The sequence below is a fragment of the Delphinus delphis genome, chromosome 11 (assembly GCF_949987515.2).
Source record: "Delphinus delphis chromosome 11, mDelDel1.2, whole genome shotgun sequence".
NCBI classification, from domain to species: Eukaryota; Metazoa; Chordata; class Mammalia; order Artiodactyla; family Delphinidae; genus Delphinus; species Delphinus delphis.
Genome location: NC_082693.1, coordinates 59,882,439 through 59,909,549, shown reverse-complemented (window position 1 = coordinate 59,909,549; position 27,111 = coordinate 59,882,439). Strand labels below are relative to the sequence as shown.

The 27,111-nt window shown below is 39.1% G+C and overlaps 2 protein-coding genes across 4 annotated transcripts in view; one reads left to right on the top strand and one right to left on the bottom strand.

Moving 5' to 3' along the window:
* Positions 1-9,349, top strand: part of KRR1 (KRR1 small subunit processome component homolog) — a 20,583-nt gene extending 11,234 nt beyond the window's left edge. Inside the window, exons 3-10 of one of the 3 annotated variants that reach the window (XM_060025271.1) lie at positions 633-767; positions 956-1,081; positions 1,169-1,252; positions 2,576-2,632; positions 4,279-4,449; positions 6,431-6,508; positions 6,618-6,711; positions 8,224-9,349. In XM_060025271.1, coding sequence (XP_059881254.1) covers positions 633-767; positions 956-1,081; positions 1,169-1,252; positions 2,576-2,632; positions 4,279-4,449; positions 6,431-6,508; positions 6,618-6,711; positions 8,224-8,366 — 888 coding nt within the window. In that variant the 3' untranslated portion in view covers positions 8,367-9,349. The remainder of the gene's footprint in view (positions 1-632; positions 768-955; positions 1,082-1,168; positions 1,253-2,575; positions 2,633-4,278; positions 4,450-6,430; positions 6,509-6,617; positions 6,712-8,223) is intronic. The other 2 variants (XM_060025272.1, XM_060025273.1) reach the window with 2 other exon arrangements.
* On the bottom strand, positions 9,319-27,111 carry LOC132433906 (glioma pathogenesis-related protein 1). The gene is made up of 6 exons (XM_060025274.1): positions 26,842-27,111; positions 25,795-26,040; positions 16,518-16,630; positions 12,425-12,510; positions 9,578-9,604; positions 9,319-9,478 (listed from the first exon to the last, which is right to left on the bottom strand). The coding sequence occupies exons 1-6, from the start codon at positions 27,031-27,033 to the stop codon at positions 9,324-9,326; spliced, it is 819 nt and encodes a 272-aa protein (XP_059881257.1). The 5' UTR covers positions 27,034-27,111; the 3' UTR covers positions 9,319-9,323.

Here is a 27,111-nt window from a genome sequence, read left to right as displayed (position 1 = left end):
TTAATTGTTCGTCATTCACTATATTGAAATATTCTTCAGATTATGCTCACAAGTTAGAAAACAGCATTTTTATTTGCTTTGTTGAAATCTGATTCTTCCATTTGAAAGTTAATGCATAGTTTTAATCACTGTAGTAATCATAATCACTGCTTTTATTTTTAAACCTATGATAATTTGTTTTTACTTTGTATTTAGCTAATACAAACCAGCTAGAAAAAAGTTTGAAAGGGAAAGTCCATTCTCACTCTAGGGAGCAGATTAGAGATTAGAGCTGGATCCAGCCAAGGTAGGGAAATTATATAGCTTTACATTTTTACCTTAATTTAAAAAGGTAGCCTCATTTTGACTGATATATATTTTTTAAACTAGAGATAATCTTTATTCCAATAAGTATAAATTATTCTAAAGCCAATTATAAATGTTTTCAATTGCCTGAGTTTTTTATATTCTTTGAAGTCTAACAGTAATCAATTATTTACATTAACTTTCTAGCTTCTTCAAGGAGAGAGTTAATGAATTTTGAGATAGCTTAATGGCAGACAAATTATTAATTTGGTTAGGATCGGCTATGTAATTATCTAAAATTGAATTCATTTTCAGACAACTGCTTGTTTGCTCTTTTTGTATTGTAGCATGTTAATGCAACCCTGGACCTGATCGAGGGCAGCATGACTGTCTGTACAACAAAGAAGACATTTGATCCATATATCATCATTAGGGCCAGAGACCTAATAAAACTGTTAGCAAGGAGTGTTTCATTTGAACAGGTAAATTAAGAATTACAGAGACTTTGCTTTATTTGCCTCAACATTAGAGACAACATATAACACTGCGTCTCTTCCTACACCATAAAGTTTTCATTTTTGTGCTTAACTGTGCTTAAATTTCTTGGCTTGCAGAAGATATGTACTTGTCAAGAATATTGATGGAGTTTTCTTTTTTATTTTCCCAAAAGGCAGTACGAATTCTTCAGGATGATGTTGCATGTGACATCATTAAAATAGGTTCTTTAGTAAGAAATAAAGAAAGATTTGTAAAAAGGAGACAACGGCTTATTGGTCCCAAAGGATCTACGTTGAAGGTACTTTTTATTAGTGAAAAAGTATGTCTTCCTCTTTTGTTAGTTTTTAAGTGTACTGAATTTCAACTTATTGCTCTTTTGATGTAGGCGTTGGAACTCTTAACAAACTGTTACATTATGGTACAGGGAAACACGGTTTCAGCCATTGGACCTTTTAGTGGCTTAAAAGAGGTGAGAACTATTTATTCTCTTCAGTTAATTTTCCACAGAGAATAAATGAAATAATATAATAGTTCATTGGATAATATATTGTTTTATATATATATTTTTAGAATATGCTTTGATTTTCCATTAGTAAATTCTTCATGTAATTTGCGGGAATTCATGTAATTTCCTGGACCCTAACATATTATGGCCAACCTTTGGTAACTGAAGAGAAATCCATTTCTGAATTAGGAGGTCTGCACATCATTACTCCCTCCACTCGAATTTTAAGTGGGCATTTAAGGTCTCAGTCTGTAGCAAACATAAGAAACACAAAGTAATTACATGCATTTTTTTTTTTTTTTTTTTTTTTTGCGGTACGCGGGTCTCTCACTGTTGTGGCCTCTCCTGTTGCGGAGCACAGGCTCTGGACACGCCGGCTCAGTGGCCATGGCTCACGGGCCCAGCCGCTCCGCGGCACGCGGGATCCTCCCGGACCGGGGCACGAACCCGTGGCCCCTGCATCGGCAGGCAGACTCTCAACCACTGCGCCACCAGGGAAGCCCCTACATGCATTTTAATGACTGGAGAATTGAACAGATCTTGTTCTTTGCAGTAATGTATTCAGCCAGCAGAGGTCAGGCTCAGAAAACTTCCTTTAAGATATATTTTCTTTGAATGTTAATGTTTTTATGAACATCTTCTTTAGCTTGTCAGATGTTATGAGAAAAATCTGTGGAGCAGATACTCTTTCTATTAACTCCTTTTGAGGCTTTTGTTATCTGTATCTGGCAGTGAGGTCTTACTTGCTTTCCAGGGCCTTTAACCTTAATTCTATTGGACCTCTTTCTCATAAGTTATCTGCTTTTTTCTCATGGGGCAATAATAACTTAAATATTTTGAATATTTCACAGTTTTGTAGAGTCTAAGTATATTATTTACTTCTTATGACAGATCCTTAAGGTAGTTTTATTTCCATATTACAAATGAAAAAGCTGGAATAGGAAAATTAAGTGCCTTTGTTGTATGAAGTGGCAGTCCCACTATTTGAGTGCATATATTCTAACTCTAAATCCAGCCCTCTTCCCCCTAAATTTTACAGCTCCAGAGTGTTGTGTTAATTCTGTGTATAGCTTTTTATCAGTAAAGTTGAGAGACTTCATTGTATCCAAGGGAGGTTGACTATTATGAAAGATCTAGAAGCCACTCAGAACAGTTGAAGGGACTACAGTATCCAATTTGGTAGCCATTGCCTGGTTCATAGGCTATGTTGTGATATATTAATCCTCGTCTACCTAGTTCACTAAAATCTTTATACATGACTGATTCATTTTTCTTTGCAAATTTCAGGTTCGAAAAGTAGTCCTAGACACTATGAAGAATATTCATCCAATTTATAACATTAAAGTGAGTGTTCACTGTATACTACTACAAAGTTGTTTTTAGCTACAGAAACCTTTCTTGAAAGTAAATCTTTTATGAAAGCCTAATATACAAAACAGATAAAGCAGAGCTATTTGGGGTAAATCGGGGTAGAGTTCAGCCCACTCAACTCTATCCCAGTCCTATAGTTACTTCTTTGGAAGTTTAGGCCTCTTTGGAGTACAGTTTGAAAGCTATTGAAGGGGACAGTGTAATGTAGTGATTCACTTCCAATACAAATAAAATAAGCTTCATAGGATTTGTAGTAGATGGTACCAATCCAGTTTTCTTGGGGTTTGAGCCCACATATTATATTTAAAGATGTGATCTTTTACAATTCTGCCTTTTTCTTTTTTTAATTAATTAATTTATTTAAAAAGATTTTTGTTTGGCTGTGTTGGGTCTTCGTTGCAGCACACAGGATCTTTCATTGTAGCACGCAGGATCATTTGTTGCAGCGCACGGGCTTCTCTGTGGTTGTGGTGTGCGGGTTTTCTATCTAGTGGCCGCCAGCACCAGTGCGCATGGGCTCTCTAGTTGAGGCACCCGGTGGCATATGGGATGCCCAGTGGCATATGGGATCTTCCCCGACCAGGGATCGAACCCGTGTCCCCTGCATTGGAAGGTGGATTCTTTACCACTGGACCACTGGGGAAGTCCTGAATTCTGCCTTTTTCTATAAGTAAAGTCTGGAATATTTGAGATTGCATTAAAACCTATTTTGGAATTTAACACTCAAATTATAGGCTCTTCGAGAGAGATCTGTTATATCCCTGTATGCATAAAGTTCTTGATTATTCTTGGAAATGTAACCACGGTATAATGAGTTGTTTTATGATGGATATTTGTTAAACAATCCTTGAATTTAATGAAGTTAAGTTGAAAAGTCACTCTTAGATTGGGGTGAAAAAACGATTTTGAGTTACATTGGGACATCTTGCATCTGATGCCTCGTTTGCATCCTCTGATGTTTCAGTGTCTATAAAATTCAGATGGAGTAGGGGAAGTATGAAAACATTTCGTTTTGTTGATCATGAGAAACTTTTTTTCTTTCCGTCATATTTCAGGGTGCTAGCTTCCTGCTTGTAGGAAACATCACTAATTAAGAACTCTCCCTGCTAATTGTTAGGTTGAATTTTAAAGGTTTTAATGAAATAATGGTTGAAAAACTGAGTCTTATTTTCATCTCAGTTTAATAATTCTGTCTAAATTTCTAATGGTTTTCTGATGCTTGGTTAATTATGCATGTTTGAGATTATATATTTTTTGTTTCCAGAATTGGTTTAATCCTACTGAAGAGACTAAGAATTGTTCCTTTTAATTTTATTATTTATAGGAACAATGTTGATAATGTCTTAGGTTGCGAAACATATGACTGCTAAAATTAAAAATGTTTGGGACTTCCCTGGCAGTCCAGTGGTTAAGACTTCGCCTTCCAATGCAGGGGGTGCAGGTTCGATCCCTGGTTGGGGAGCTAAGATCTCACATGCCTCGCGGCCAAAAAACCAAAAAGCATAAAACAGAAGCAATATTGTAACAAATTCAATAAAGACTTTAAAAATGGTCTACATCAAAAAAAAATTTTTTTTTAATTAAAAGTTTACTTTGTTCATATATTGCCATGGTTGAAGACCTTAATGATTAAACGGGAGTTGGCGAAAGATTCTGAGTTAAGATCACAGAGTTGGGAAAGATTTTTGCCACAGTTCAAGCACAAAAATGTGAATAAACGCAAGGAACCAAAGAAGAAAACTGTTAAGAAGGAGTATACACCATTCCCACCACCACAGCCAGAAAGTCAGGTCAGTATTAAATGTTGAATTTCTTTAGATGAGGGGGAAATCATTTTAATGTATTTTTGTCGGAAACTTTGAGGGTGGAATTTCTGTGTATGTACGTTTCGGTGTGTAGAGATTTAAGAAACTGAAGGTAAGTAAGTGTGAATAGGCTTATTTTGAACTAATTGTATGGGGGTGGTGAGTGGAAGCTTCATACTGTGAGTGTAAACTCTGTCAAGGTAGGTGGTGTCAGTTGTGTATCTGTAGCCACTATAAATGTTCCATGGTTAAAAAGAATTCAACGATTTAGTCCACAATGCTTTCTACTCTGCTTTAGCATCATTCATGTGACCATGTACTATAGGATTGCTCTGGATTTGAAATCTTACGTCTAATATCTATCCTTTTTTTAAGACATGAATGCCTCTAATTTTGTCAACTGTCCTCTGGCATCATTCCCTTTCTAAAATTTCCTTTTCTTTCTTGCCCATCACTGTTTTCTTTCATACTCCCTTTTCGTCTATCAATCACACCTGCCCAACAAAACTAAAACTTAGATCAGTCCTAAAACTTGACTTGTTTCCGATAACGTGGCTACTGAACATAGCTGAAGAAAGTCATATCTTTGGATTATATCCCTTAAAAATTCACGTTTCCAATCTCAGATAGGTCTTCAGTATTCTCTGGCAGCTCTGTGTCCTCTTAATTCTTTAGCCACCCTCCTACTCCAGTAAAATAAAATGCAATGTCATCTACTAGAAGTATTTGAGACTACGAGGCAAGAACTCTTTCAACTTCCTCTTATCTCAATTTTTTTTTTCCATCTGCATCAATCCTTTCTTTTTCTGTTCTTTGAATTCTGTCGTCACCTGTCTTCTGAGGTGTCTTGCTTCATTATTCCCTTCCTTGGCTGTATGTTAAAGTCTTCCCTTTTACGAGTTCTTTGTGCTTAGCATGTAAACCCATCTCTTCTGTGTACTATATCTTGTTTTCCCCATAGCCCTGTGTTTGTAGTTTTCCAGGAAGGTTTGATGAAAGGTCAAAGGTAAAAAAGGAATGATGATCATAGTAAAAATGGAAGTGTTGGATCTTGAGGTCTATTTTGGAAAACAAAGTGAAGCCAGAAGGAAAGTGTTTGTTAGTTGGGGGAAAGCGAGTGATCCAGTTACTAAACCATGCTTCTGTAACACCTGATATATTTTGTATAGCCCTGTACTGTAAGTAGTTGTTTTTTTTTTTATGACTGTAAGCTTCTTGAATCAGCGATGTCTCATTTGACTTATTCTGTCACTTACTTGCTATGTAATTATGGGCATAATTTATTTAACCCCATCCATGCCTCAGTTTCTTTGTACAGAAAATAGGGATAATGATCATTCCTGTCTCAAAGAATTGTTAATGAGGATTAAGTGAGTTAGGAAGTGTAGAGAGCTTAGTATTAGAGTTTAGTAGAACATTGTCTTAGGTAGACCAATTAATTATATGTTGACTACTTAATGAATTTGCTACTGCAAATTAGTACTTAGTCTCCACATCCTGACAGTTCTTGCTTTTCATTTTGTATGCTGCAGCCTTTTTTTAAAAACAGCCTTTTACCTCTTCTCCTTTCTTCTGTAACTTTCATAAAGTGCTACTTTGCTCTCTTCACTCTTCTCAGGAACCTTTAGTCATTTCTCAGTCATAACCCACTTCCCTTATCTGTCATTCATGTTTCTTCATGCTTCCCCAAAACTGTCTTTCCAGTTTCCTCTCACACTTTTCTGAATCATTGACCTTCCACCCCACCTCAAGCAGTCTGTTGGGTATTCCATGAACACATCACCTACTTTCCTACCTACATGCTTTTGTGCATATATATTCCCCTCAGCTTAGAGGACATTTCCTACCTTTATAGAGTAATCAGTTTTGACCCCACTGTCTTTACCTCAAGGTCACTGTGAATTTCTTAGGAATTGACTTCTCATCTACATTATTTATGATGTATTGTAAATACTGATTTCAACAGATTGATAAAGAATTGGCTACTGGTGAATACTTTCTGAAGGCAAGTCAAAAGAGGAGACAGAAAATGGAAGCAATAAAGGTAAGACCATGTCTAGCTTACAACACTAGTTGCAAAGTTTATAGATACTTGAATTCTTATTTAACTACAAAAGCGTTTTTTAATGTAGTTTTTTTTCTTAATGATGTAGGCTAAACAAGCAGAAGCTCTTAGTAGGAGACAAGAGGAAAGAAACAAAGCGTTTATTCCACCTAAAGAAAAACCAGTTGTGAAACCTAAGGAAGGTAATGCTTGTTTTCTAACTCTTGGTATGCTGTAAGTCTGTTAGAGGAAAAGTAAACCCATAGTGGATTTGTCTGAAGCTCTTTGAGTGTTAAGAAATAACCATGCGTTTCATCAATTCTCTTAGCATTTCATTAATCACAAATCCTAGGGAAAAGCGGTGGTGACTGAGATAATTTATAATTTAGTAGCAGCTAATGCTTATTTAAGAGTATCCCAGATTGACAGTCCCTTCGTGACCTCTGTGCTGAGGAAGGACTCTGTTGTGAAAGATAGATATAAACCAGAGCAGTGAATCTTCTGTAAAAATAAAACAGTAAGATCCCTGAGCTCTGCTATCATGCCCTTTAAAAAGAGCTTATCAAAAGTTGTACTTTCTTTACTTGTGTGATCTGTGGCTTAAAATTTGATTCCTGTATGGTTAACGTGGATTTCTCATCACTTGGGCTAAAAGACACCAACAAAATAGCAGGATGATCTTTCTTACTCAGGGGCTTTTAAAGACACTCAGAGAAAACACGCTGATGCCTTTTCTTCTTATTCCTAACCTCATTTTGATCCGTCTTCTCCTCTTCCGCATTTTCTTTTCCACTAGTAACACGTGTACTCCTCTGTAAGGTAACTCTCCAAAGTAGTCAGTGGCACAGTGAGGGGAGGGAGGTCACCCAGCAGCATTGCACATGACCTGTTGGTCAAAGCCAGATGTAACAGTACTAGTTTGTTAATTTATATCAGTGTTAACAGCTTTAAAAGTATTGTATTCTACTATTCAGATCCTTGGTTATATAAAAATATAAGCATTATACTTTCTAGTTTGTACAATCTGTCAGTTATGTACTCTGAAGGTATTCAATAGCTAGTTTAATCTCAGTTTATTACTGATTAAAGTGTAGCTATTCCACTCTAGTGGAGGCTTTAAGTCTGCTCTCAAGTTGCTGGGTTGTTTGATGACATTTTATCTTGTGGTTCTTTATGTCCTGAGTGCTGTTCTTTAAATAATAAGAAAAGGTTGTGTTTTTTTCCACTGCTTTTCTGTTATGTTCACACTTTTTGTGTTAAATACATGGGTTTGGGTTCTGTTAGGAGGACCTCCAGATACTCTCAGATTATTGTCTTTATTATCAAAATCTTGTTAAATGAAATACTACTAGTCATTAATTGAATATTCGGAAAACTAAGTTTTTTAAGGAATACTCTAAAGTTCCAATATGGAAAAAAGAATCTTAAACAATTTAAGGGAAAAAATGTAATTTTAATAGTTGAATCCAGTAATTGGTTCAAATAGTTAAGTTAAAGTATAATGCCATTTTCGTGTATATTTTCACTAATGTATTTTTAAAGTACTTTGTTTTCTCCTAGTTAGAAGAAATTTCTAACTTTCCTTTAAGCAAGTGTTTTATATCTTATAACATGATCTTTCAATTGTAACAGTACTCTGAAATTATCGTCTTATATATGTATTCTTTGTTTTGTTTGGTATAATCTAAAGAATTACATGTATTGTTTTTATTTAGCTTCTACTGAAACTAAAATTGATGTGGCAGCCATCAAGGAAAAGGTTAAGAAAGCGAAGAGTAAGAAACTGGGAGCCCTTACAGCTGAAGAAGTTAAGCTTAAAATGGCAGCAGATGAAAAGAAAAAGAAGAAAAAAAAGTAACATACATAAAACAAACAAAAATCCCTGAGCTAGAATTTATTAAGCTATCTCCTTTTGTAAAGGATTTTGAGATACTAGGGCATTAGTTGCCTTATCCCTGAGAAGTAATACCCTGATCACTTTTTTCTGAGTTTGTTTTGTTCTTTACATAAACAGCAATTCTTTATAAATTATTGTATTCTCCATGTTTTTTGAAAATTTTTATATTAGAAGGTGGTATATCTGTGTTTATATGCATTGCACCTAATCTATTCCAGGCACGTTTTATCTAGGCATGGTTTTAGGGGTAATTCTTAAGGTTGTTTATGTAAAGATTTTTGCAATTTAGCTACTGTAATTATCCATCAAATCCAATGTCTGAGGCCATCGGTTAGTCTTTAAATATAATCATGTCCCAGCATTTGGTTTTGAGGAAAATAGATTTTTCAGTGCTCTAATGGCAACAAGTAAACATTTAGGTTTATACCTTTTTGTAATCTTATTTTACATTTTGTTCCAAGAGTAATCCATAATCCAAAAGTGCAAGGCCTTTTAAATTAATTCCCTTAATTACTATTCCAATATGAGTCTGAGGAAGTAGTAAACCAGAAAGACATCAAATTTGCAAGAGAACAGGGAAAACCAGATATTTGGAGTTGAAGCAGCAGGCAGCAGGTTACATAGAAACGCTTTTTACTGATGAGGGCCAGGACCCGCCTAAATCTAGCTCACTGATTTTACATATTTAGAAGCTAAGGCACACGGGGGGTAGGTTACTCACTGAAAGTCACAGCTGTGGCAGCATGAAAACAATGCTTCTTCATAAAAAGTGGAAAGTAAAGATGAGTTTACCTTCTAATGTTAGGAAATTGAACCATTTCTTCTTTTGAGTAAGGGTTTGCTGCAAATTAGAAATAACACCCAATTTTATTTTTTAAAGCCATGTACGAATGAGGCTTTCCCCCCCCCTGGATTGTATTAGTTCAGAAGAACTAAATGAGGGTATTTGTGCTTGACCAAACTGATAATTATAACACTCAGTATTAGGATTGGTGGAGTAACAATGAGGAAAAGAGATGTGTATCTGTTACGTGGAAATATTGGCCAGTCTGGAAACACAACAGAGTAGTAACCTGTGAAACAAACATAAAATATACTCTTAAATGTTATTCCTCATAATGCAGTAACATAGCTCAGATAGATCTTATACAATTTAAGGTTTATATACATACGTGTCACTTTGTCTCGTTGTGGGTTAGCTATAAAATAAGAAAGAAAAGAATTAAAAGAATAGATACTGGTGAGGCTTTTGTTTTCTTTTAAAAAGCCAAGTCTCTTAATTATAACCATTGACTGTTTCAATCAACTTGTTTATATAACCTTTATATATAAACTTTTTATATACCACTACTATAAATGGAAAATCATTTTACATAATGTAACTGGCAGATAAAATAAATGCAATTAAAATAAAACAATTAAAAATAAGTATTAGTAATAATCAGTGTGAGCAATTTATTAAAATATTTTCCTGAAAGTAAGTTTCTCCTGAGAAGAATGATACTACCTATGGTCAGTAATGAAGAGACAGTGGCCTCTCTCATACATTCCAGTCTGTCATTAGTATATCAGTAGGGCATTTGGATATCAAAGCCATATTTACTCCTCTCCTTCCACTGAGCTTTATTAAGATTTTGACATTCAGAGCACTGGGAAGAGAATTCCACATCTGCCATAGCCTTATACTTTTTAAATGGTCAGACACCTCTTTTACACTGGTTCTATGCCAGTTGCTGTTGCATTCCTATGGTGGAATCCATCAAGGAGCTGACCCTCTGGTACTCGTGAGCATCCCTGGTCATCATACCTGTGACTGACTGGGCTTTGCTGTGGTGAATTGCGACGAAGCTTCCGCTTCTTTAACTTCTCCTGGCAGTTATATCCATGAAATCAAGGTATGATATGCTTGCTAGTTATATTTTTTCTTACATATATATATTTTTAAAATGTTAAACATTCAACTTTTGAACATTGAAACAAATGTCATCCATGCACTAGCTAAAAATCCGCTTGTGTACCATTGGTGTGCCCAGCATATTTTGCAAAACCATCCTGATTTGGCCTCCATTGGTATTTATTGAACCTACCAGTATCTAGAAGACCACAAAGGGATTTTTTTCCTCCAGTGTTTGCCACAATTTGTCAGAGACAAAATCTGATAAATAAAAGCTTTTATCCTCTAACTCTTGCCCTCCTGCAAATTAGCGTGCGTTTTCCTTTGTCTCTCTTAAGAGCCCAGGGGCTTTTCATTATTGGACTACAGCCTTAATTTTCTGAATTTTATCCCACAAGGTTAGAGACCATTTCAGGCTAGATCTCTAAGATTAAAAGCTAAAACTCCAGCAGTTTTCTTCTTGTTATCATTGTGCTGGTGGTGGTGTTACTGTCTAGATTTTTATAGAGAATGATTTTTTTAAGGAAATACGCAAATTAGCAATTATTTGCTTTCTAGACTAGGCACTTTGGTTACAAAGTTGAATTAGACAGGCATAATTCCTGCCTGTTTGGAATTCAGAGTCTAGTGGGAAAGACAGCTAACCAGTGGCAACAGTTAAATTACTTTTTACATAATTTAAAATTATTGTCTCAGTTTTCATCACAGATTCTAAAGAAGCGTGAGTGAGTCTTGTTCATGAGCATAAAAACATATCATCTAAAACTTGGGCACAAAGAAGACACCAAAATACCAAGAGTAAACTCAAGATCTGAGATTACAGGAAGGATGAATTTGGGGATAATAGATAATATTTACTGAGTGATACTGTATGCCAGGCACTTGGTCTAGATATAATTTTTTTTCATTCGTTTCACGAAACCTGTGAAGAGGTGCCACCGTCTACATTTCATTAATGAGGAAACAGGTCCAGACACTTGCCCAGCGTCACAATGGTGGAACTGGAAATTGAACTCTAAAATCTGTGGTTTTAACTCTTATGTCATACTGCCTAACTTGGAAAAAAAAAAAGACATGCTTTCGTAGTGTTGGAGTAACATGAAAAATTCAGTTAACATTGGTGCTCTGAGAAGGGATTTGTTGCACTATGGCTACATGTTAGTGAGTTCTCTAAACAAAACTAATTATGAGGGAAAGAATGGTTGAACTGGAGAGAAATGACTGGCTCAGAAAGCTGGTAGAAAAAGCGTCTCTGTAGCTGGAGTAAAAATGAGAACTCACTGTTTACAAATCAGGAGGAAGGGAAAAGCAGTTGAAAAGAATTTTATAATTTTAAACCCGGAAAGGACCTTAGGAAATGTGTAAGCAATGCAACACTTTGGCCAAACAAAAATTTATGCAGTTAAACTCAGTCTACTCTACCCTCCTTCTGCTCCTAGCACCCCGCCCCAGCCCTGCAGCCCTGAGGGGTTCAGTTAGTTACAGATCTGGACACAAAAGTCCTAGAGGATTTGCACAACTGCAGTAGCTTGATTGAGGTTTTCCTTCACACCATGGCAAAAAGTAAAGAAAAAACATACTGAGATGGAAAGGAATGTGTCTGGGACAGGAACCATAAATAGACTCTTGGCCAATTGTGTATTAATATTTCAAAGTTATGTAAAACATCCTTGGAAATGTAGCTTCATTGGCCTACGCTGTTCCTCATTAAATGCTGTCTAACTAGTAAAAAGTGCCACGTTGCAGCTTTATTTATCTGATTCTAAAGATGAAAATGCAAGTCTTGAGTGCTTGGACAGGTAGTATCACACAATTCAGAATTCTTTTGGTTAACTTTGTTATACAAATTTTTGATCTTGCTGAAATTAGCAAATCTTGGGTCTACAGTTTCCCAGCATCAGAGTCGTTTGTTGTTTGTCTGATTAGCGCTAACTAAAGAATATTATTTGCTTCTTTAAATTTGTCTTGAACCATATATTCATTCCCAGGTTTGATTGCAACCCTGATGCCACTTTCCCTGAAAATAGCTGTTAGGATAAAGCAAATGTTTGCATTCTTAGCTCTGTAGAAAGTTACAAGAGTTTTGAACACATTGTATTATTGGTAGATTGCTCCTTTTACTCACCACAGAGATTGTCCAGACAGTTGTCGTTACTGGGGCAGGCACTGCATGTGGATCCTTTTTTATATGGCCAGGTTGGGTAATTGCCTCTGTGAAGTAGAGGAAAACTGTCCATTAGGAGAGTTTTTGGTTTCTTTTTTTTTTTTTTCCAATTGCAATTTATTATGGTCCTTGGCTAAATCCTAGGATGGAAGTCTGCAGATTCAGAGGGTTGGTAGGAGAAGAGGAGAGGGGGAAGCAGAAATGGAAACCTGCTAATATTTGCAGAGTTCATTCTAGGTGCCTGTGTTTAGGAACCTATGTCTTAATCATCTCAGTTAATTCTTAAGACAACTCCGGGAAGAAGTTATTTTTATTTCTATTTTACAGATAAGGAAACTAAACCTCTAAAAAATAAAGTAACTTGCCAAAAATCACAAGGTACAGATGTCAGAGTCAGAACGAAACCTAGATTTGTCTGATTTCAGAGCAGTACTCCCTCTACTTACTGTCTGGCCTATGTGATCACTGCCATCCAAAAAACTGTCCGTCTTAGAAAAGCCATCATGACCCACATTTTTGTTCTCCTCAGTCTAGCAAACCTCCATAGTTTTTATTGGATGGGAGCCATTTGGCTGGGGAAAGGGCTTTCCAAAAGAATATAACAAGAGGGCTTCCCTGGTGGCGCAGTGGTTGAGAGTCTGCCTGCCGATGCAGGGGACACGGGTTCGTGCCCCAGTCCGGGAAGATCCCACATGCTGTGGAGCGGCTGGGCCTGTGAGCCATGGCCGCTGAGCCTGCGCATTCGGAGCCTGTGCTCCGCAACGGGAGAGGCCACAACAGTGAGAAGCCCGCGTACCGCAAAAAAAAAAAAAAAAAAAAAATATATATATATATATATATATATATATAAGAAACAAGAAACATGGGGGAGTTTCTAAAATGCAATCTGTTTTCACATAAAAGATGTGATATGAATAATAGATAATAATTACTGAATACTCTTCGTGTCCTAGGCAGTGTTCTAAGTATCCTCGAATGAATCAATCTTCACAATAACCCTATGAGGAAGATACTATAATTTTTTTAATCCCCATAGCTAGAGGCTGAGGCACAGAATGTAAGTAATTGACCAAGATCACAGATTAGAAAATGAAATAATAACCAAACATTTTATATCCCCATGAATATCTCTGGAGTAGTAATGATGAAAGGCTGTACATTTATTTCAGTGAACCTGCCATTGCTCTAATCTTTTTTGGAACTCTACTTTTGGAAAGGAGTTCTTAACTTTTTCATGTCATGTACCCTGTGGCAGCCTGGTGGAGCGCATGGGCCCTTTCTCAAAATAGTTTAAAAATACCGAAAATAAAGTTCATAGGATTATAAAGGAAACAAATTAAGTTGAAATAGTTATTAACATGTTAAAAATATTTGTGATATACTAATATGTACTTCTCAAGTATTAGGTAAGAGCTAGCAGGGAGTCTAATAATTACAGTAATTTCAAGGTAGTGATAAAAACTATTTTGAGAGAGATGCAGCAACTACAAAGTGATATGAACATATCTGTGATAAAGATACAGGTAGTGCTGTACAGTCACAGCTATTGCTGATAATGATTGGAGTGTTATCTTCATAAACGTTACTTTCAATAGAAGTTACTGAAAAAGATGTAACTTTTTTCTAATCCAAGTTCATGGACACCTCTCCCTTAATACTATGCGTTAATCTTCAGAGTTGAGACATTACTTTTTATTAAAACCTCATTTCCAACTAAAAAGATATGTTCAAATCTCGTTTGGCTCCAAATTAATTTAGGTTGTCTCAAATTTACCCTTCTGCTTATGTTACCCTGTGGAAAATAGTCAAAGGAATATAGTAGAGATTCTGATAATTATAAAAGATATCCAAAATGGACATTAATCATTGGAGTATCTTTCATTGTTAAAAAGCACAGTACTCATTGAGTTGTTAAATTCTAGAATGTTTTTGATGCAGTCATTTATGCTGCTTCATACTTTAATTGTGCATTCCATACTTTAAAGAAGAGAGGAAAATTGCTACTTCAAAAACAAGCTAAAAACAAGGCAGTTGTGACTTCTAGGGAAATAGACTTCATCTTGGGAGAAACATGCTACTGGAAAGGCCTGACTTTTGTCTAGATGGGAATGATTAGGACAAAGATATCTACAGTCTCCCAAGGTAATAGAAATAAAGCAAAAATAAATGAGACCTAATCAAACTTACAAGCTTTTGCGCAGCAAAGGAGATCATAGACAAACGAAAAAACAAACTATGGACTGGGAGAAAATATTTGCAAATGATGCAACCGATGAAGGGAAGTTCATACAACTCAATAACAGCAACAACAACAAAAAAACAAAAAATGGGCAGAAGATCTAAATTGACATTTCTCCAAAGAACACATGGAGATGGCCAATAGGCACATGAAAAGATGCTCAAGATCACTAATGATTAGAGAAATGCAAACCAGAACTGCAATGAGGTACCACCTCACACCGGTCAGAATGGCCATCATTAAAAAGTCTGCAAGTAATAAATGCTGGACAGGGTGTGGAGGAAGGGGAACCCTCCAACAGTGAGGGTTTACATTCCCTCACTGGGAATGTAAATTGGTGCAGCCACTATGGAAAACAGTATGGAGGGTACTCAAAAAACTAAAAATAGAGTTGCTATATTATCCAGCAATCCCACTCCTGGGCATATATCTGGACAGAACTATAATTCGAAAAGATACATGCACCCCAATGCTCATTGCAGCACTATATACAATAGCCAGGACATGGAAACAACCTAAATGTCCATCTATGATGAATGGATAAAGAAGATGGAAGATGTGGTGTGTATTTATATATATGGAATACTTCTCAGCCATAAAAGAAGAATGAAATAATGCCATTTGCAGCAACATGGAGGGACCTAGAGATTATCAAAGTAAGTCAAGTAAGTCAGAAAGAGAAAGACAAATACCATATACTATCACTTGTATTTGGAATCTAAAATATGACACAAACTTACCTACAAAACAGAAACAGACTCAAAGAGAACAGACTTGTGGTTGCCAAGAGCCGGTGGGGATGTCAGGGAGGGATGGAGTGGGAGTTTGGGATTAGCAGATGCAAACTATTACATACGTGTATAGCTGAATCACTTTGCTGTACACCAGAAACTAATACAACACTGTAAATCAACTATACTTCAATAAAATAAAAACACAGAAAGACAAAGGGACCTAAAGTATTCTGCCCAATAAAGAAGTAGGAAGTTTCAGTTTCCTTGGTTGCCTGTCAGGGCCTCAGCTGTCTTATCTGCAAAACAGGGGTAATAGTAGAACTTACAGACATTTTATGAAGATTAAATAAGTTTAATATATGCGAAGCACTTAGAACTGTGCTTAGTACATAGAAAGCTTTATACAAACGTTATGGCATTGTTTTTAATTATTGTAATCTGTTTAAAACTTCAGTGCCATGGAAAATGCTCATATGTAATTTTAAGTAAAAAATAGAAAATGTGTATTTCCATCATCTCAGTTTTCTAAGTATGTGTACGATGCATAAGCACACATATATAAGTTTAAAGGAAGTTGGAGGAGAATGTCATGCATCTTCCTATTTTCCAAAGGGAGAAAAATGATGTCTGTTTCAAAAACAAAACTGTCAAAAGTAAATGAAATAAGTTATATAAATTGAGAAATTCAATTCAGAGTGGGTTTTTGTTCTGCTTTAATAAGTTAATAAATATTAAATGGAATATTAATCTTCCCATCTTGTGGTGTTATTAAAATATCCAATTAATCTATGTCCCTGAAAACATTTTAGTTTTCCTACTCTTAAAAATGTGTTCGTGTGTGTGTGTTTATGTAGTGTTTATAAAGGTGTACACACAGACACACACAAACACAAACGCACATACAAAGAAAAAGGTATCAGTGTAAATGGAGTAAATCTCTGGGCAGAGGAATTAAGGGTAACGTTAATTTTCTCTTTTAAACTTTTTTTATTACCCAGATTTATTTTCTATAATGAAGATAAATACTTTTAAAATAGTTTTTTTTTTCTTTTCCCAGAAAGAGGTTAATTTGGGCACTTACGCTGGTCCATAGTTGCATATAAAATGTGCTCCATTGCGAAGACTTTCAAAGCCAGCAACTCGAGAACAAAACTGTACTGCACAGCCAACTTTGTAACTATCTGCCCAAACAATCTGAAAGAAAATACAGATTGTTAAGAAGAGAGAGATACTAAAATGAACACTTGAGTATGATTAGGCCTTCGTAAACACAGGCATGTGAACTCTACTTAGGCAAAGCAGTTACCGCTAGGGAAGTTTTAGGTAGTCAGAATTTGGTTGGAAAGTGTGTGTGTGTGTGTGTGTGTGTGTGTGTGTGTGTGTGTGTGTGTGTGTGTGTGTGAGAGAGAGAGAGAGAGAGAGAGAGAGAGAGAGAGAGAGAGAGAGAGAGAGAGATAAATAATAACTAAGCAAATTTTGACAGCTAGTGCAATGAAGAAATAAAACAGGCTAACAGGATAGAGAGTGACTGCTGGGGAGAAAGAGGGCTGCTTTCACTTGGATGTGCAGGGAAGGCGTCTCGAGTGTGGAGGCAGCATTTGAGATGAGGCCTGAATGATGAAGAGGCAGCGCTCAAAACATGCAGGAGACCAACTGATGGAGGAAGAGCATCCGTGCAGAGGGAGCCCTTGGGGCAAAGGCCCTGGCGTGGAGTCTGCTTGCGTGCAAGAGTGGCAGAAAGAAGGCAAGCAGAGGGGCTTCCCTGGTAGCGCAGTGGTTAAGGATCCACCTGCCAATGTAGAGGACCCGGGTTCGAGCCCTGGTCCGGGAAGATCCCACATGCCGCGGAGCAACTAAGCCGGTGCACCACAACTACTGAGCCTGCACGCTAGAGCCCGCGAGCCACAACAACGGAGCCCATGTGACACAACTACTGAAGCCCGTGCACCTAGAGCCTGTGAGCCACAACTACTGAAGCCTGCATGCCTAGAGCCCGTGAGCCGCAACTACTGAAGCCCGTGCGCCGCAACTACTGAAGCCCGTGCGCCTAGAGCCCGTGCTCCACAACGAGAAGCCACCGCAAGGAGAAGCCCGCACGCCACAACGAAGAGTAGCCCCCGCTCGCCGCAACTAGAGAAAGCCCACGCAGCAACGAAGACACAACGCAGCCAAAAATAAATAAATAAAGGCAAGCGGAGCTGGGATCCAGGAGTTGGGGAAAATCACAGGCAATGAGGTCAGAGAGGAGCAGCTCATGGGGAATCTTGTAGTGGAGGGAGGGAGAGTCCCTTTTTCAGGTCTTAGGAAGGTCACTTTGGCTGATAAACTAGATGGACTGAGAAGAACAGGGGTGAAAAGAGGGAGGGAATTCGGGAGACTGCTTCACTGGTACTGGAAAGAGCAGATGGTGACTCTCACTTCGGTGATGGTAGTGGGGTTCCCTAGAATTGACCAGGTTCATGGTTCAGCTTAGGGGTAAAGCTGAAAGAATTTGCTTTTGGTTTGAGGGTGGGGTAAGAGGGAGAGAGAAAAATCAAGTTAATGTTTGGGTCTGAACAACATTTGCTGAGACGGGGAAAATGAGGGAAGGAGGAAGTGGATGGGAACACAGACAAGGGGTTCTGTTCAGTTCCTGCTACTCTCGAGATGCCTGTCAGACGACCATCTGCCGGTCAGAAGACAGAGCATGGCTCGAGACACAAACCTGGAAGACGTGGGAATGGATTAGATCTTGCAAGCAAAGATAATAAACAACTAAATGAGAGCATGGGATAAAGAAAAAAAAAAACAGCCAGCAAAACATTGAAAGGGAGTGGCTAGTGGCATAGGAGGGAAAGCAAGAACAGGGCCAGCTTCCAGGAGAGGGATGTGCTGTCCCACTGGACCCCGTGATCAGAAGGGCCCCATACCTGGTTTAATTCAGTGCTGCACGCATTTTAGCACTTTCAGTGGCACTTTTCCCATGATTTTTGAACAAGGGGATCCACGTTTTCATTTTGCATTAGGCCACACAAATTACACAGCTCATCCTAACTAAGACTGTTTGCTGTAATAGAAGGCTGAAGAAAAAAGTAAAGTATTTTAAAAATCTAGTATGTGGGGGCTTCCCTGGTGGTGCAGTTGTTGGGAGTCCGCCCGCCCGCCGATGCAGGGGACACGGGTTCGTGCCCCAGTCCGGGAGGATCCCACATGCTGCGGAGCGGCTGGGCCCGTGAGCCATGGCCGCTGAGCCTGTGCTCCGCAACGGGACAGGCCACAACAGTGAGAGGCCCGGGTACCACAAGAAAAAAAAAAAAAATCTAGTGTGGATTTAAGCCAGCAATTAATAAATGCACTCCTTTTTACAGTGATACAAAATAGAATTTTAAATAATTTTTACATATATATATATATATATTTAGCAACTTTGTGACTACTTGTACCAAATACAGGGAGATGAATGAGCTGGAGCCAGTGGGTGCCTTCACAAAATGTAGAGAAAAGCAGTCAAGAAACCATTAGGCTAGGGTTTTGAGCTCTGTGAAGGGGAAGCAGAGGGCGCTCAGGGAGTTTACAGCAGGGATCCTGCTCTGAGTTAGTGAGGCCGAAGCTGAAAGTGAGCTGGTCCGGGAGGCCAGAGAAGGTTCCCAGCAGAGGGCACACCTGTGCGAACCAACCCCGAGGTGGGAAAGACTCACAGAACTGAGACAAGGCTGGTGTGTCTGCTGAAAAAGGTCAAATTTACTCAAAAAAAAAAAAGAAAAAAAAATCAATTAAGAACAGCTCTCTGGGGAGAGAGTGTAGAGTAGGGGAAGAGGGTTAGGATGGAGGCAGCTCCTCCAAGGCTCATGGATGGAGTAGGAGGTGGGGGAGGAGCTAGGGAGGGCTGGGCAGTGTCGGGGGGCGGGGCCGGGACACTTTCCATTCTGTCCTCCTCCTTGTGTGACAACTGGGGAGGAGCTGCGGAGGCAGGTACTGGTCTCCCACAGAGGATCAGTGCTCTCCTTTGGTGAAGGACGGCCCTCCCTGGTTGAGGTGGGGTGTCTCCCTTCCCATATCACACACGGTATCCCCTGCAGGGAACTCCAGGTAACCAAGTAAATCAGGCCTCTATCTCCCCGAGAGCACCTAGTTTTATGGCCATTCATTCTCAGGTTTGATGCTTGTACTTTAATTTCCCAATCATTTTTGTATTTATTTTTATATTTCTTCATTTCTATTCACTGCATCTCAAAGTGACTTCCTCTGGGGTGCTTTGTTTAAAATGCAGATTTCTGGGCCCATCTCAGTCCTACTGCATGAGAGTCACTGGAATTGTCCTTGAAATCTGTATTTTTTTAAAACTGAGATATAACTGACATACAAAATTATATTAGTTGCAGGTGTACAATACTGAATCAGTGATTCAGTATTTGTATATATTGCAAAATGGCCACCACAACAGCTAGTTAACACCTATTACTACACATGGTTACAAGTTTTTTCTTGTGATGAGAACTTTTAAGATATACTCTTAGCAATTTTCAAATACATAATACAGTATTGTTAACTCTAGTCACCATGCTGTACATTACATCCCCAGGACTTATTTATCTTAAAACTGGAAGTTTGCACCTTTTGACCACGTTCACCCATTTCACTCATCCCCCACCTCTGGCAACCACCAATCTGTTTTCTAAGAGTTCGTTTTATTTTTTTAAGATTGCACACATAAATGAGATCATATGGTATTTGACTCTGTCTGCCTTACTTCGCTTAGCGTACTGCCTGTAGATCTATCCATGCTAATGACAGGATTTCCTTAAGGAAAATGTAGTGTATTTATATACACACAGGCACACACACACATATTGGAACATTATTCAGCGAAAAAGTTTCTCTATTTTAACAAGTTTCTCAGGTGATTCTTATGCATGCTAATGGGCCATGTTGGGAGTACGATCGCCTGAGTCCATCATTTTATATTCTGATCCTCTGGTCTTTGAGCACTTTCCTCCAGTGTTGTATCTCAAGTGTCAAGTACTCTTAACCTTTGGGTTCCTCCCACACACACTTAATGCTTTATGCTATTTCTTTTATTCTACTTTCTTTTACATTTCTGATCTCCCTTTTCCAAGACAGTGCAAATGTTAGTTACCATTCGTCTTGTGTTTTAGTTGGGCTCTCTTTAAATCAGGTTGTAATTAACATAGAGGCCATCCGTTTTAGGTTATGAATTTTGACAAAAGCATGTAGTTGTGCAGCCGCCACCACATTCAATACCTAGAACATTTCCCCAAAAGCTCCCTTGTGCCCCTTTGTGGTCAGCTCCCACCCCCAGCCCCTGGCAATCACTAATCTATTTTCTGTCCTTGTGGTTTCGCCTTTTCCAGAATGTTACATAAGTGGAATCAGTTTAAATGTAGCTTTTTCAATCTGGCTTCTTTCACTAAGCATAAGCATTTGAGATTCACTCATGTTGTTGAATTCATTACTAGTCACTCTCCTTTTCATTGCCGAGTAATATTTATTGCATGGATTTATCAGTTTATCCATCCATTCAAGTTGGCCTCTTTTTAATAGCTTCATGGGCATTCAGTTTCTGGGTTCAACTCTGTGGGCTCTGGGGTTACAAAGACCAAGTTTATATTTCAGCTCAGCCACCCACTGTGTGACCTTGGCCTCAGCTTCCTCGTCTATTAAATGAGGGTAACACCACCTACTCCACAGGCTTATTTTGACATTCTAAATGGGCTAATAAGAAAGTGATTAGAACAGCTTATGGAACATAGCAAGCTCTCAGCAGATGTTCATGTTTTATTCTCTTATGACTAATTTTCTTCTGCTTTAAAACTTTTGAAACTTCTTTTTAATCAGGTAGATTCCTGTTGCATGTTTTCATTTTTTCATATGGTAAACAAAAAGAATTTTAAAAAATTAAGAGCTACTCACTGAGAATTTTCCTAGTGGCCGGTAGTGTTCAGCATGTTACATGCAACATGTTTAACCTCATAACAAATCTATAAATACATACTGCCCCAATTTTTCCTAGATGAGGGGTAGAACTTAATGCTACTTGACCACAAAGTGCTGTGAGGACAGTCCATGCCCTAAGCAAGATGCTTCCAGAGTGCTCTCCTTTTTAGCAGAATCAGGAACCTATACCTAACAAAAACATTGCATCTGGGGAACCCAACCCAGTGGGGGCAGGCATGTCTCTTCCTTCTAGCTAACAACCCCTATACACCATCTTCCCCTTTCAATTCTCAGTATGAGTCCATCTGACTCATTATCAGTAATATGCAACATGTACAAAATCAGCTAGACAAACTGAAACATCGCACACTTCCGTTCGTTCTGGGAGGGTGTAAAAATAAAAATTTCAACGGGTGGGGATAAAAAGAAATGAGATCAATAGTGCCATCTAGTGGGCATTATTAGCACTATCAAACCTGAGCTGCTGCCCACCCAGCTATTTTTTTTTAATATTTATTTAGTTATTTGGCTGCACTGGGTCTTAGTTGTGGCACGCGGGATCTTTTAGTCACGGCACGTGGGATCTAGTTCCCTGAGCAGGTTAATTTCCAGCATGAATTTAAAATGGTCCCCTGCATTGGGAGCGTGGAGTCTTAGCCACTGGACCACCAGAGGAGTCCACCGCCCAGCTTTTTAAGTCAAACTATTCCCAAACTTTACAAAGATGAACTGTCGGCAACAAAATATCTAAGCTAAATAATCTTCCATATCAATACACCAGAATTCTTCCACAATTGAAATCTCTAGTGAAGACAGAACTAAAGCATTGAGTTAACATGTCAAGAAATATCACACTTTAATGAAGTAATAATGCATCTGGGGACTTCCCTGGTGGTGCAGTGGTTAAGAATACGTCTGCCAATGCAGTGGACATGCACGGAGCAACTAAGCCCGTGCGCCACAGCTAGAGCCTGTGCACCACAGCTAGAGCCTGTGTGCCACAACTACTGAACCCTGTGCACCACAACTACTGAGCCCACGCACCCCGACTACTGAAGCCCGTGCGCTCTAGGGCCCGCATGCCACAACTACAGAGCCCGGGTGCTGCAACTACTGAAGCTCACACACCTGGAGGCCATGCTCTGCAACGAGAAGCCACTGAAATGAGAAGCCTGCACACCGCAGTGAAGAGTAGCCCCCACTCGCCGCAACTAAAGAAAGCCCACGCACAGCAAAGAAGACCCAATGCAGCCAAAAAAAAAAAAAAAAAAAAATGCATCTGAATCTATTGTCTTTACTCTGTACAACCACTGCTCACTGGCCAAAATCTGAAAATAGCTTGCTTTTTATTAACAATTAACATGAGGGTAAGTGGGAAGTTATAAATACCCACTTGAGGTAATTTCCAGCATGAATTTAAAATGGCAACTGAGTAATCTTGGACCTCCTAGCAAGATTTCTTGCAAGGATAAAAACAAGAAGTCTTCAATCAAGCTGTCAGAGCCTTCTTCCAATTGATGGAAAAACAGCTCATGGAAGAAATCTAAACTTTGTTCAATGACTACTAAGTACTACTACTTTACTAGATAAGCAACATATCTTATATCTGAATCCCAACTCTTCCTCTTACTAGCTAAATGACACTGGGATAACAACTTCTTGACCCCTCTGGGCCTGTTTATTCATCTATGGATAATAGCATCTCTTAGAGGTGTGTGGTGAGAGTTGAATGAGATCTTACATGTAGAGAACGAAGTACCACATTCATTTAAAAAGTAGTTGCTGGTGCTGTCTCTTCCCAGACCCAGAGGTCCCTGGACATCCTCTCCCTCATTTGAGTTGGGGGGTAGACTGTAGTGGTCTCTTAAAGAGAACAGGTTAGGATCACTCACTTTGGCTCTGCTACCTGTCTGAAAGGAACTGGATTTTAGGAAATGTTTTATGTCCCAAATATTAGCCCTCTTTTTTTTCCCCTAAATGCAAGAGGAAGATTTACAAGTAAGCTCTGTTAATTTGGGAAGGGCCATCTCTGAGATCTCAGGCCTCTATGACATATAATGAAGTTTCCTCCTCTTGTTTTGACTTCCTGGAATGATGGACATGAAGTATCTTTTAACTTGCAGGGTTTAGGAGACTGTTGTCAATTTAACAGTCTTTGGATTACTGTGTATTTGGTGGGTTAAGCTGCTTGCCATTCTTCTGAAATGCCAAGTTCATTTGTACACATTGTACACCTTCTACACCTTGTTAATTTTGCCTGGAGTTCTTTTTACATTCCTTTTTATTTGACAAACTCTCACTCAGTTTAAGAACCAACTTACATGTCTCCTGCTGTATGAACAAGTCCTGTGTCTCCATACCTCCCTTTGGCCAGGTCAGTTGCTCTGTCCCCATTGCTCCCATGGCACCTTGTCAGTTTCTCCGAGCTGCACTAGCTATACGCTATAACACATCCACTTACACACGTCTCTTCCAAATAAAAGTCACCTCCTAAGGGTCAGGGGCCATTCCCAGCTGTGTCCCTCATTCCCTGCCCCACAAGCCATTTCTCCTCCCTCTCACTTCTCTGCGATCGTACTCCCGAGTAAAATCTTAGCACGTAAGCTATTATCTCAGGCTCTGTTTTTTCAGGAGTCTGGACTAAAACGCATGACCTGTACCTTACAAAGTGCCTAGAATAGGGGAGAAGCTTAAACACTGACTGAGAGTCAGCACCTTCAGACTGACAATTACTCCTGGAGATTAATACCATAGTGCATAATGGCACCAGATACCGCTTGTAGGCACTCTGGATTTAGCTTTCTTGCCCTTTAGGATTTGTGGGAATCCAATGAAATTTATTTTCTGGTTTATTTGTTAATATAAACCAAAATTGATGGCTTATTGGGCAAGTCTAGGGGAGACCTTACTTATATTTCCAAGAAAGGGACCAAGCCTACTGATGATTTCATAGCTCCTCCTTGATTACAATAACCTTAAGATGAAAATTTCACTGACATCAACCCTTTCCCTCTCATTATAACAATTTCCTGTAACTGTGCCAAACGTGTTTCATCTATACCACCACCAGTGAGGTCAGTATCTTTATAAGGCTGAACTATATTGAGTTTTTCTACCAACATTTTGCTCTTAAAAACACCTAATATTCCAAGTTAACTGGCTTGTTAGAAATGCTTTTGCTCTCAGACATCATTTCAACAATTTTTTTCTACGTTAAAACCAGTCAAACATAGGTTCACTACTTTTAGTTATTGGTTTGACAAGGACCGCCAGGAAATAAAATAAATAAAATGTGGCCAGTATAGGGAGGCAGCATATTAAGAAGATTATAGAAGACTTTTCCTAGGGATTTGTTTCCACCATGTTGCAAATGTGAGTTAGAGTTAGGAAGCCAAAAACAGCTTGAATTTAAAAAAAAAAAAAAGAAAGAAAGAAAAAATCTCATCGAGAAGCTCTGAATGTGGCTATTGACACTAATACTGTAGATGTGGGTACAGGGTAGCTACAGGATTATTTGTACAAATTTATATGTTGACCTCTCCACTGGGTCTGGGACTTTTTTTTCGTCTTCATGTGGCACATCATAGATTCTTAGTCCATGTTTGAAAGACTAAGAGGATATGGAAGCATCAACTATTATTACCACAATTTTTTTTCTTTTGGCCACACTGCGCAGCATGCGGATCTTCCCCGACCAAAGATCGAACCCATGCCCCCCTGCAGCGGAAGCACAGAGTCTTTACTACGGGACCACCAGGGAAGTCCCCTTCAATTCTTATTGATGCTTCTGTCTGAGAGGCTTATTTCTCCCAGTTTTATAGTCCCAGAACAATTGACTCAAATTTCCTAGAGAACTCGTACCTGGAATAAATCCATTTACTCATAAGGTCCTTTGATTGTTCACAAATGGCACTAAATACCACGGGAAGACAGGTGTGATAAAATTATTCAAAGGCTGTGCAGATTGGTGGGCCTCACATTTTACCTATGTCCATGTAACTACACTCTTCAAGCACTATCTCCTCTGGTATTGGAGTCTGTTCCATTTATTTATTTATTTATTATTTATTTATTTATTTTGCGGTACGCGGGCCTCTCACTGCTGTGGCCTCTCCCGTTGCAGAGCACAGGCTCTGGACGCGCAGGCTCAGCGGCCATGGCTCACGGGCCCAGCTGCTCCGCGGCATGTGGGATCTTCCCGGACCGGGGCACGAACCCGTGTCCCCTGCATCGGCAGGCGGACTCACAACCACTGCGCCACCAGGAAGCCCTCCATTTATTTATTTTTAAAGTAAGCCTGTAACCCCTACTCTCTAATATTTACAGGGACACTAGCTTACTCTATATTTTTCTTAACACCAGATTCCAGCTTTCTCCTCACCCTTGAAACGACGGCTTCCAGAGAATATAAGGCAGATACTTACCTGAGTATAATGGCCACAGACCTTGTCACATTTCTGAGTCTTGAAGTCATAGTACTGAATTTCGTTGTACCAGTCTGTGACGGCTGAAGACACAGAAAAGAGGTACAGAGACCCAGTCCAGAGGTTTTCTCCCAGTGAAGTGAAATTTGGGTGCAGCTTGTGGGGTAGCTTCAGCTGTATGTTGTGTGCAAACTGACAGTTCCTTGCCCATGCTTTTGCAATTTGGGCTAGTACTGGGTCCCAAGTCTGCAGAAATAAATACGAAACACTAGGAGGGTCAAGAATGGAGCCTGTTACCCAACGCTGTAACCGCAGTGAGCAAAGTGGGAATTTGCATGGGAGGTGAGGCACGATGTCCAGAATGGAGAAGGACCACGAACATGTAGGTCCTCCGTATGTGGAGGATCATATTGTGGTCTTCAAGTTTTGACTAGCGTTAGTGGGAGACATGATAATCTAGTTTCGAGGAATTTAGAATCAAAGTGAGTGACACAGAACAACATTTCACTGAAGGTCTATTATGTTGCAAAATAACATGCTGGTTTCACATATTTTCTGTAATTTCATACCTACGATAGCCCCTATCGTAAGAAGCTCAGAAAGGTTAAAAAACCAGGCCAAAGCCACAGACCTAGGGTTCAAACCCAAGCCTGACTGAATCAAAATCCTAGCCTTTCCCCCAGACGCCCTGCGGCCTCCCTGAGACAGTCAGTACTCTGCCGGCAACAAAAAAAAGTCAACTTAGAGACAAAAAACGAAACCAAAAAAACCTCACAAAAATTAACAGGCAAAAAAGAGACATAAATTGCACCTGAGGACGTGTGCAAAGGACGTGTCCAAAAAGAGAAGTAAAACATACTTGCTTTATAACAAGAACTGAGTAGGCAGAGAGAAACTAGGTTCGTTTTGATCGCAGGTGGTGAATTTAAAGCACACCTTCATCACCGCGAGAGCACTGGTCAGGATTACCAAGGATTCACCACCAAAATCAATCCACATTAGTTGTTTTTGACTGACTTCTGCCACAAGCCCTCATGTTTTTCTTACCATGTATAGCATATCACTGGCTTTTGGAGTCACTTCTGATCGGAACTTGTTGTGCATTCGAACACAGTCTTTGATGAAATCTTCATTTTCGATATCTGGCAAAGTATTTGCTGGAGAGGAAGAACTGGAGACCACAGAGAGCATCCAGTGTGTCACAGCAAGTGTGACTCGCATGCTCAGACTGTCTGGCATGGAGACCCGGAGGCTGGAATCCAGAGGCACTGCAGGTCCCGAGGGTCGGTGAGCCGGTTTTACAAAGCACAGTCGACT